General features: G+C 33.5%; 1 protein-coding gene across 4 annotated transcripts in view; it reads right to left on the bottom strand.

Moving 5' to 3' along the window:
- GatA (glutamyl-tRNA(Gln) amidotransferase subunit A, mitochondrial) overlaps positions 1-12,069 on the bottom strand; it is a 136,625-nt gene that overhangs the window by 14,389 nt on the left and 110,167 nt on the right. For 3 of the 4 annotated variants that reach the window (XM_089096739.1, XM_089096738.1, XM_089096737.1), the window contains exons 7-9: positions 9,977-10,093; positions 5,764-5,981; positions 3,292-3,494 (exon numbers count right to left, since the gene is read on the bottom strand). In XM_089096739.1, coding sequence (XP_088952865.1) covers positions 3,292-3,494; positions 5,764-5,981; positions 9,977-10,093 — 538 coding nt within the window. The remainder of the gene's footprint in view (positions 1-3,291; positions 3,495-5,763; positions 5,982-9,976; positions 10,094-12,069) is intronic. The other variant, XM_089096740.1, reaches the window with a different exon arrangement.

Raw genomic sequence — 12,069 nt, 5'->3', positions numbered from 1 at the left:
TGTAGAGCTTTCCAGATGTTCTCAAGCGTGCTGGGATTATTGTTTTGTATAAAGGTGGACCAAGAAATGATTCTGCAAATTACCGACCAATTTCAATTTTATCAGTATTTAGTAAAATCTTTGAAAAGGCTATGCTTTCTCGTCTCCTTACTTTTCTACAATCTAAAAATTTTCTTCGTGGTTTTCAATTTAGTTTCCGAATGAAGCACTCCACCGAACACGCCTTTATGACCCTTTTGAATTTTATACATTCTGCGTTAGATTCTGGATTAATTCCGGCTGCAATATTTCTGGAAATTCCTAAGGCATTCGATTCCTTAACCCATGAAATTCTTCTATCGAAGATATCTCATTTTGGCATAAAGGGAAATGTATTTTCTTGGTTTCGGGCTTATTTGAATGATAGGTTAATTTCTGTTGATCCCATTTTCCGTTCACCCTCAGAAGTGAATTTGGCGCCCCCAGGGATTAGTTTTAGGGCCTGTGCTATTTTTGATTTATGTACGTGATATTTTTTATGTAGTAAAAATGCAGAAACTTATTAATTGCTGTAGACTTTGTCATTCTAAGCCTTCCCTTGCCCATAGTGGCAGCTATAGTTCGCCTTCTTCAGATGCTCTTGTTTGTTTTGCTGATGACAGCACATTTGGCGCTTCGGGAAATTACGAATCAGAGCTTCGATCAAATTTGGAAAATTTGTTTGAGAGAGTAATTTTATGGCTTGATGCTAATTATCTTACATTAATTTTTCTAAGTCGTGTTTTGTTATTTTTTCGCGTGTTTCTCAGGTTAATCCACAGTTATCTGAAATTCTCTAGCCAAATGGGATAATTCATAGATATATAGATTGACATGTTCACTTTTTGGGCAATCTTGTTGATCAAAACCTGCCTTTAAAGCGTCTCATTGTTTTGATTAAAATGAAGATGTGCAGGAGTCTCGGTATTTTAAGGAAACTTGAACCGACTTTTCCTGGATCAGTTTTGAAAATCCTTTAACTGCTTGATCCAATCTTACGTTTCTTACTGTCCATTAGTATGGCTGTCAACCTTTCCTTCACTGTTAAAATCACTTTCTAAGGTTTACAGTAAAGCTAGAAACCTCATTCAGGAAACTAATCGCTCAGGATTTATCCAGTTACTACCCGTATGTTGTTTCGTGTGCATGATTCATTTTTCCTCAACTTCATGGTGAGCTCCCCCGGTCCCTATGTGTTCCGCTATGTTTTACCTCTGATCGGAATAATTAAAATACAAAAATCATATTCAAATTCCTTTAACTGTAAGGTCAAATTTTAAACCTTTAATGGCGAGTCATTTTGTATGGAATAAGTTGCCAGAATCAGCTCGAAGGTGCCACTCATTCAGTTTGTTCAAAAAAAATTATTAAAAATTCTTTGGCTTCTTAGAAGTTCTTTTTATCTATTTGTTTATTTTTCTTATATATATTTATTATTATTTTATTGGAGTCTATTTAATCTACTAATTAATTTAGTCTATTGAATCTATTTAGTTTTGTTTTCTATAGCTTTTATTTTACTTATACTTTCTTCTTTTACTTTTTGCTCTTTTCTCTGTGAGCAAGTGATTATTTTGATTTGTTTTTCTTCTCTGAGTAAGTGACTCGTTTGTCTTCCTCCTCCTTTATATGCCAATGAGCCTTTGGGGGAATAGTAAAAGGTAATATTGTGTATGTTTAATGTATTTCGTGATGAATAAATCCTATCTTATCTTGATGTAGTTATTGTGAGATTTATGATCTTTTTTGAAGGAGAAGGGGGGGGGGCTGGGAGGAATTTGTGGTAAAGGAAGTGAAAACTATAAGAAGATAAGCAATAGCCCTCCCCATATAAATTTGAGAAAGTTAAAAGGACCAACTTAGAAGGTAAACCTATGGGTAGAGTTAAGAATAAAGTTAACTTGTGTTAAGTCATATCTGATAGGGTATCAAAAAGTTCGTGGTAACGAACTGTAAGTAAGGAGCGACCCGGCTCAATAGCAACCGACAGGGGCGTCCCTAAACTCATTTTATTGTGGGGGGGGATCTTCGTAAATTTTACTGAATCACTAACTGATTTAGGCTATGCCAAATTTTCTGCAGAAATCTAAAATTTTGCAAAATTTTTGCCGATTTTGCAAAATTTTTACTGAAATTTTCGCCTTTGGCGAAAAGTTTACCGAATGCCAAAAACTTGGGGGGAGGGGTTCGAACCCCACCCCCCCCCTCCCCATTCGGGACGCCCCTGGTAACCGAAACTCTAAAAAACGGAGTTTTGATATCAATAGATACATCAAAAGAATCAGATTTTTATGCTGATTTCAAATATATAAATTTCATCAAGTTTCATCTTACCCATCATGGTTACGGGGGAGGATCTATCCAAGGAGGATGTTTCCTTGGGGGAAGGGAAATTTCTATGAAGGGGGTTCTGGATTTCCCAGCATTATTCAAAAAACGATCAGAAATTAAACAAAAAAGCAAACAAGTTTTTCAACTGAAAGTAAGGAGCAACATTAAAACTTAAAACGAACAGCAATTATTACGCATATGAGGGGGTTCGCCCCCCTAGTCAATACCTCGCTCTTTACGCTAAAGTTTTTTTTTTAGTACTTTCAAAAGAGCTATCTATTTCAATTATCCGGCCTTTGTGATCCAGGGGTTTGTGATTCAAACAGAATTAGAACTTTAGCGTAAAGGTTGAGGTAATGATTAGGGGGGCGAACTCCCTAATATACATAATAAGAACATACGGATATAGAAGTTAGTTACGTAAGTTACGTCAGAAAAAAAATTCGAGAGAGCCATTTAGCCAAAAAAAAGTAAAATTAATATGTAAATTTCGTTTTAATTATTGATGTACAGTGAGCCAAAATCAAAGTTGCATTAATTCAAAAACGTTCAGAAATTAAATAAACAAACAAGTTTTTTTTTTAACTGAAAGCAAGGAGCGACATTAAAACTTAAAACGAACAGAAATTATTCCGTATATGAAAGGGGCGGTCCCCTCCTCAACACCTCGCTATTTACGCTAAAGTTTGACTCTGTCTCACAACTTTATTTTTTAAAACAATAAAAAACTTTAGCATAAAGAGCCAGGCGTTGAGGAGGGGACCGCCCCTTCCATATACGGAATAATTTCTGTTCGTTTTAAGTTTTAATGTCGCTCCTTACTTTCAGTAAAAAAAACTTGTTTTTTTATTGACTTAATTTTATTAATATACTAAAAAGCAAGAGCTCCAAAGTAGGTGGCCTTTACGTTCTATAACTATTTGAGAGGAGGGGGTAATTTACCTGCCATATTAACTGGTTGAGTACAGTAATCTTGTATTGCTGATTGTTCTCTATGATCTCTTTTCTGGAACTCTGAATATAGAGGGGCGTCAGATAATGTTACTGGCGTCAAAAGGACATCATAATTTTTGAATACTTGTCTATACTCATTGGCAATCAGTCGGCGTACCTTCATAGCTTTTTCAAAATATTCAGAATAATTGCTAAGTAAGTAAAAAAGGGGTAAGAATATCGAAAAAGGGATCAATCACATTTCATGTGCAAGTTTAATGCATGCAAAGTAATCACTACGTTAGCCAATACTGTTACATCTAACAATATTATGTCATTTTCAAAACTCTAATGAAAAAAAGAGCGTACATAATAAATGAGTCTTCATTCAATAATTTGTATCATATCGATAATTTTTATGGGCCCACAATGTTTTCACCGCAATTGACTATCAGGTTATAATTGGCTATTGCTCAACAGCTTGTAGTTTCGGGCTATTCGTTGCAAAAAATTACAGTTTGGGTCCAAAAAGGCCAAATCAAAACTAAGAGAGGATTATAAGAGACAACTAGTTTGAAAGTATTTAGAAGCTGTGCATAAAACTTACCGATTTGGGTGCACATTTAACCGTATTTCTTCCCTAAAGATATACAAAGTCTGCATAAATTGAAAGACTGTTATAAACATAATTTGACAGGATCATATGAATCAAAAAGTTCCCTTGTTGGTATTTCAGAAACCCCTACCAATATTTTCCGATATATCTCTTTTTTACATTATTTTTCGATAAGCTTAGAGGATGAGTTTATCAAATCAGTGGTCATAGTAAATAAAGGGAAGGCTCATTCAAACAGATTTTTTTATCCTATTATCTTTTTCAAGAAGTAAAAAGGCTCACAGCTCAGTAAATCGCCACTTCCATCATTTTAAATCGTGGAGCTATGATTTTGGCAGAAATTAGACCGAAATGTCATAAGTCCAAAAAGTATGAAATAGTAATTTTGCTTGAGGCATCAAAAACCTTCTAAAAATCCACCAGTTTCCATGGGCACACTCCCAAGCGTTCTGGGCTTCGTCTATAATCTACTAATTATTAAAAAATCAAAAAGTGAAAGACAAAAAAATCAAATAAGTCATTTTATATAAAAATGAAATACCTTTTAATCTAAATATGAGGAGGCTGCCACCCTTCGACCACACGCTTTTTAGGGTAAAGCTTGACTGGTGCTTAACAAAACTTATCAGATAGAAAAAATATTTAGCTGGTCGGTAACTGCAAGTGTTTTATTTACCTGCCCTATTACCTTTCACACACACGAAAGGAGTTTTTTTTTTTATCGTTCTTGGTGTCACTTAAAGCAAAGGCACCTACATTATAACATTCATTCTCGAAGCATTGAGACCACAAAAAGTAAATGTTTTAAAATATGGATTGCTTTCACTAAAGCCCAAATCACGCTTCAGTCAAAAGAGTGAGAGGGGGGGGGGGGACCGGGGAAACGACATCCCAATTCAAAAATAGAATAGTTTCTATTCGTTTGAATTGTTTTTTTTTTACTTTCGTTTAAATGGTTTAATACTATTTAATAATACTACAGTCTTCTTGTAAGAGGTATGCAAATCAGAAACGCCAGTAGAAATTTATTTCAAATCGGCCAACATTTGCAAGGAGGGGGAGAGGCGGGGGGTGAAATTCAGAAAAACACGGAAAAGAGATTGACTGTAAAAAACCTATAAAATACCATTTGTAAATTGACTGTAATGAAATATATAAAAATATATAAAAAAGTAACAACAATCTTAGGACTTCAAGAAGATGCAAAGGAGGAAGGAAGAGTGCTTTAAAGATAACAAAAGGCATAAGTAGAACAAAAAAAGGGATTTTAAATGAAAACGTTTGATAGTTTACTATGAGAAGGCTGGAACAAAGAAATTACTTTTGTCTGGTTACGGTTTAAACATAGAAAGAAAGATAAAAAAGTTAACATTCAAATCTCGGCACAGTCCAAGAAATGAGTGATGAATGAATAAGTGAAAGGCAAAGAAACATTAGAATTTATAATGAGAAATAATCTCAGGTTTTCCAATGGCCCCCACAAGACCTTTGACCTTTATTTGAAAAATATGTGTTTTGAAATATGAATTTTTATTTTATAAAACACCAACAAATCGCAGATACTTATTTGGTGAATGATCTTTAAAAAATGTCTTCTGTTTGCAGACTGCAAATTGCGAGGAGATAAAGAGATGATTAAACCTCAACTGCAATTAACTTGGTCTAGAAAATGTACTACCTACAATTCAATTACTATACTATTTTGTTCAATAAAGTCTACTAAATTGAATGGTAGTTTTTTTCAAACAGCTTATAATTGTTGGCTAACATAACAAGAGCAATCAAAACAAATCATAATATTATCTAGAAAAAAAAAGAATGTCCACATGTACGATAAATAGAAAAAAATGAACTTCAGCACTAACCTTTTTAATAAAAAGTAGTTTCCAGCTAAGATCCTTCCCCGAACTACCTCGTTGAATCCCTGACTTCTGTTGCTGGCGTACAAAGCTTCAGTTGAGACATTCTCGTCCGTTCTTAGTCCATACTCAATCCCATCGTATCGTGAAAAATTGCTTGCAACTTCACAAGGATTAAGAATAGAATAGCATGCGATTGAATATTGGGTATGAGGCAAAGAAATCTTAAAAAAAAACACAGCTTGAAGAAAGAAAATTTTGGGTCGAAGGAAGTGAACTCTAATGAAAAATTCAGATACACTGGAAAACTGTCTCTAACAACCGATAAAAGTAGTTACTCTGTGTAGAGTATATCACTGTTCATCTTTTTTTTAAGTAGGAAAGAAGAAATAATGATATAAAAATATTACATAAAACCCAATCCTAGTAAAAGATTAAAAATGACATTGAGTTCATATTATACTTTTATATATTTACCAATATTCTAGCCTTTACTTTACATCGAGCTGGAGATAAAAATCCAACTATTTCAAATAAGTAACAGAAGCCGTTTTTTACACTTCCAAATTGATATTTAGTTAAATTATTGGAAACCCACATAACAAGAACATGAAGAAAAATAACATATTTTAAAAGATGACACAAATTATCACTCAAACATGGGGGAGGGATGTCAACGGCATGTCGAAGGACACATTTTGATGTTTCTCTACTGATCCCGTCTCTAAAACAGAGAAAAACTAAGAAACAGAGTTCTTTGTATTTATTTTTTTTCTTCTCATTTGGTCAAAGAGATTTTGGCCACAAGTAGAAATTTTTGTGCCAATTTTTAACTGTTTTTGTATTTATTAGTTTCTTAATCTGACTTTATATTTAAGTGTAATATAAGACCAGCATTTGTCAGGGTGAAACAAGATGCATCTGAGTACATTTTAAATGTGGCTACAAACATTTTTCTTTTTACGTCCTTTTTTTGCTTTGCATGTAACTAAAGATATTAGACTCACTATCACCAAAATAGGATGAGCGACATTTTATTTAAAAGTTTTTGACCCTTTTTTTCGACTTTCTTTACATACTTGCAAAATATATGAATACTTTTTGTTTTTACCAAAAGAGCACTGTATGCATTTTTCACATATTCAATAAATGCTGTTAATTTAACGTTTTTTTCTTAGTTGATTCGGACAAGAAAATAGGATTTTTATTATAATATATTTAAGAAATGTTCTTATCTTAGCATATTTTTTATCTTTACTTAAACCGGATTAAAATCAATACGAAACTATTACCAGACGGAATCAGGAGATACTTCTAAAGGTGAAAACAGACATCCTCTTCCTTTTTTTCCATTTTTCACTTTTACTTTATGTGGGGCTGAAAATATAAAATAATATTTTCCATAAAGGTGCCAAAGCCACTCTGCGCAGGTCTTTAACTCTTTGTAACTAGTCAATTCTTTTATTAATTTCACTTCATGTCGTGACAGTTGTATAACACCCACTTTAGCCACACCAGAGTAATAGGCATCTGAGTGTTTTTACTACACATTGAGCCAAACAGAGCCAAAATAGAAAGATTCATTTTTTTCCTGGTTCCGAAGAGATTTACAGTTTTGTTTTGTCTTATATTCACTTTGGTTCTATTCTGCTACGAAAAGACGAGGTCAATTCTTTTAAAAAATTGACAGAAGACTTATTTAATTCTTGCTTTTGCCTTACACTGGACCGAAGATTCCTGTTTACAATTTGAAAGTTTTTGACTTTATTAAATTAATTTGATTCCACTTTATATACGACCAAATACATTGGATTAACTTTTAAAAAAGCAAATAGTAGATATTTTTAGCATAATAGCAGCCTTCTGTATAGTAACTGCTTTCTCTTACTTTACAACGGGTAAGAAGCATAGCACCAACTGTCACCAAAAGGGAGCAAGAGACATTTCCGTTCACATTTTAAATGAGACAATTAAATAGTTATATATATATTTTTCGTTTAACATTGGACCCAACCCGATCTTTCCAGTAGGGAGGCAGAGACATTTTTTTGCAAATACAACTTTTGTATGAATATATTGTTCATATTTTCTTGTCTTACTGGCATACTCATTTTTTTGCGCAAATACGAATATATATCTTCCTGAGAAGATTGAATACAAATACTTGACCCTTGTCAATAGAACGTTGCATAAATTCTCAAGTGCCTTTCGAATCTTTAAGAAATCTTTAAGAAAAATTATTTCGTTAATCTTTAGGAAAATCATTATTCGATGTGCTCTAAAATGCTAAAATTATACTAGGCTACCAACCAATTTCATTTTATAACATTTAATTCGACTCAATTCCAGTACCATCCGCAATTTTTCATGTATTTTGTAGCTCAATTTCACAAACAATTCTGAATTTCTCTTGAAATGACTGACAAGTCAAAATTTGGTGGAGTAGTCTATTATCATAACCGGTTCTAGGCGTTCACCCTCCCCCCGTGGAAAATACCCCCCAGTGGAAAATAAACCCCGGTAAATACATCCCCCGTGGAAAATAAGGCTTTCCAAAATTGAGAATTGTATTTCAGATTTGTTTTTTTTTATTTTCCGTAGGGGGAAGGAATTTTGGTACTTGTGTATAATAAACCACTCAATCAAGTTTAAGCTGTGTAAAACTCGATAACAAACCGGTTTCTTCGATAATTTCAGCTTAGCGCGAGACAAAACAAAAACAAGTGCCAGAATAGATAGGAAATATGTAATTTGGGATATGTATTTGCACACAAGGGGGAGGGGAGGAAAGTATTTCGACAGTTTAAAGTCAGAAAACAATTCTTAGTTCATAATATGCAAAATAATTATACCTAAGACATTTTGCATACGACCCGCTATACTTTACCCCCCTCCCCTCTAAAATATAGCCCAAATTGGTTTCTAAAGTAACAAAGAAAAAAACAAAAGAAACTGGCTTTTTCTTGAGTTTTACACAGCGCAAATATGAGTGAGTGGCGTATAGTACATAAGTATCAGCTCGTGTCTTGGAGAGAGAGCCGGACTTTTCAGCATCACTTAATAACAGACAGAAATTAAATAAAAAAAAACAAGTTTTTTCAACTGATAATAAGGAGCAACATCAAAACTTAAACCGAGGTGGATGAGCCAGCTCCTTTCATATACGTAATAATTTCTGTTCGTTTTTGTTGCTCTTACTTTTGATGTTGCTCCTTACTTTCAGTTGAAAAAATTTATTTTCGGATTGTTCTTAAATAATACCGAGAAATCCGGCTCTCTCTCCATAAAAAATTCCGGTAGTTGTGCACTATAGGCCACTCACTCAAGTTTACGATGTGTAAAACTCCAGAAAAAACTAATCTTACTGCTAGTTTCTTCGTTACTTAAGAAAAGAATTTGGGACGTGTATTCCAACATTAGGGGGGAGGGGGTAAAGTATACCGGTTTTGCTCGAAAAAGTGTTTGGGCGTAATTACTTTGCATATTATGATATGAAGTAAGAAGTGTTTTCTGACTTCAAACTGTCCAAATACCTAACCCCCTCCCCTTATGTGCAAATATCTAGCCCAAATTTTATATTTCCCGTCTATTCTATCACTTGTCTTTGTCTTGTGTCACGATAAGCTGAAAGAAACTAACGAAGAAACCGGTTTGTTCTCGAGTTTTACACAGTGTAAATTTGAGTGAGTGGCTTATAAGGGGGGGGGGTTAAACACCGGCCAGCATCACAGCCTACTGACCAGGGTCCCAATTACCCCCAACAGAAGGTTGCTTATGGTCCTACGGAATTTCAACTTTTCAGCTATTCAGTATATGAAATACAATAAGCCGAGTAATTTTGTAATTTATTATTTATAAAATCATGAATCCTAATAACCAACTGTTTGGAAATCCAAAATTCCTGAAATTCAAGACAAAGATGGTTTAGAAGATTCAGAAGAAATGATAAACAGCTTCTATTTAATCAAATCATTTAGGCTTTTACTGTCAAGTTTCTCCTTTCATTTCTTTAAATTTATTAAAATCGTGAACAATAGATAATTAGTCGGAATCTGAGGCAATTCTGCAACGAATTTAATCGATTGGGTAATTGAATTGTCAATACAGTATTAAAGCTTATATTAATCAACATAATTTTGGCGTTTAAACTTTATGAAAAATCTCAATACCAAATATACACTCACGCACACCATAAGAAGAAAAAAAAAGAGAAAAATACCTGTTCAACTATGGCACCCGCATTCGCTAGCATATCAGCAATGTCTGTCCATGCCTCAACAACCTCCATGGACATTCCTTGACAGTGAAATTCCTTGGGAATCCCGACGCGCATATCCTAAAAAATATAAGTAGAAAAGCCAAAAGGTACAAAAAACAAGTAGAAAGGCAATCAGATCAGACAGTCTTAAAAGAGAAATAAAGTTTTCTCGTTTTAATTATCCCTAAACAAGCATTAACTTAGCTAGTAGAGTGGCCTCAATAGTACATTCACGCTACAAAGGACCCATTCATACCATTTATTCAAAGAAAATGGTCTTATAAGGGATTGAATCTATCCTATAATGAATTTGTCCCCCTTTCCCTTCCTAATTATGACAGCATCAAGATGGCTAATTTCCTATATCCACGGGTAATCAAAGAACTCGAAAACCAACTTTTACTTATTTTTTTTACACTTATGAAATCCCAACCATTACCTAATTTAGATCATGTCAAAAAACATTCAATTTCTTGACAAAAAAGTAACAACCTAATTTGCAACTTTTTAGAAAAAATAGAAATCGTTACCGCTCGTTCAAGTAAAAGTTAAGTGTGAATGAATAAAAAACAAGAGAGACTAATAATTGAATTGAACTCGAGCAAAGTTTTAGATGACAATAAAAAAACAATTTGATAAATTTAAATGTAAAAAGGTGTGAAGTAAATTTTTTAGTACATCAATTTACAACAGAATAACAAAAAAACAAAACAAAAAACAAACAAACATTCTCTATAATGGACAAATCTAGATATTAATACTGTTGTAATTTTATTACTGACAAATATGTTTATTAATCATATTCTTAATTCATTTCATTAAATTAGTTTTAATTTAAATTAGTTCCTTTATTAATTTATTAATTAATTATATTGATTTATTAATAATATTATCATTTATTATTTAAGAAAATTAAAATTTTCAGTATTAATCCTAAGGAGTCATTGAGCTTCTTTAAACCTAACTAATCAGAAAAAGCCTTCAACCTTCCAAAATCGGTTATGGCACGTGCTTACTAATCACAATGATTATGCAATTCATTGTAGTATTGTGTATCCCTAGGCAAAAACTCCATATAAAACCGTTTATGATTTATTACATATTCTTTAATTCTGACACTTTACTGAAAATTTTATTTAGGTGGTTTTTAGTCAAAATAAGTATCATGGTTTAAACTAGCCAAACTTAAAGTGAAAATAACAAAAACACTGTCAAGACTGGCCCCTAATTAGGTGTAATAACACTTTAATTTTTGTCAAAGTATTTCAGAAGACAATTCCAAAAGGAAAAGAAAATACTGCTTATGTTTTAAATATCCATTGAAGTCCGCGTTCACACTGACAGATCTCCTCAACAAGAAAAATTAACCAAATGCACTGATTCTGTTACGCTTAAATTACACAACAACCCTCTCAGCCTAAAAGAGATACTTCAATCCAATTCTGGCACTGACTTAGGGATGGGCATCTGAACTCAGCTGCAAGTCATGGACAGCTTATTCCACTGCTCTCAATATTTTGAATTGATTTTTGGGGGAAAATCAGAGTTAACGCTATAGTGTCGCCAATAGTGACGAGCCATGTGTCCACAACATATTATTTTGATTTTTTCCCCCAACCACTTCATATGGAAGAGTGGTTGTACCCTTTTTTTCAGGATAGCACACCTAAACTTTCAGGGAGTATTCTCTGTGCCAAGAGGATCGAATATTTTGTCGGGAGAGAGGGGTGGGGTATTAGGGGACATACAAATAGCGCAAAAAGCTTGTCGTTCCTGATCGGTTTGGAACTTACAGACTAAAGTCCTTGGGCCAAGGGATTGGAACTTACATATATTAAAAAAACAGAGCAGTCTGCAAAAAAAGGATCTAAAAAGGGCAAAAAACTTTTCTCTGGCCAGCCCAAAATTTCTATTCTCAAGTCCTTGGGTCACGAGGACTTCGATAAACAAAAAAAAGAGACACAAAAATATTGACACCCAAAAAAAGATAAAGAAAGGGTGAAAAAAATTCTCTGAAATGCGTGAAACTTTCACTTAGAAGTTCATGGGTCAAG

This window comes from Artemia sp. Qi Xiang Cuo, chromosome 11 (assembly GCF_049724085.1).
Source record: "Artemia sp. Qi Xiang Cuo chromosome 11, ASM4972408v1, whole genome shotgun sequence".
NCBI lineage: Eukaryota > Metazoa > Arthropoda > Branchiopoda > Anostraca > Artemiidae > Artemia > Artemia sp. Qi Xiang Cuo.
Note: the sequence above shows the minus strand (reverse complement) of the source record. Positions and strands in the feature narration are given on the sequence as shown.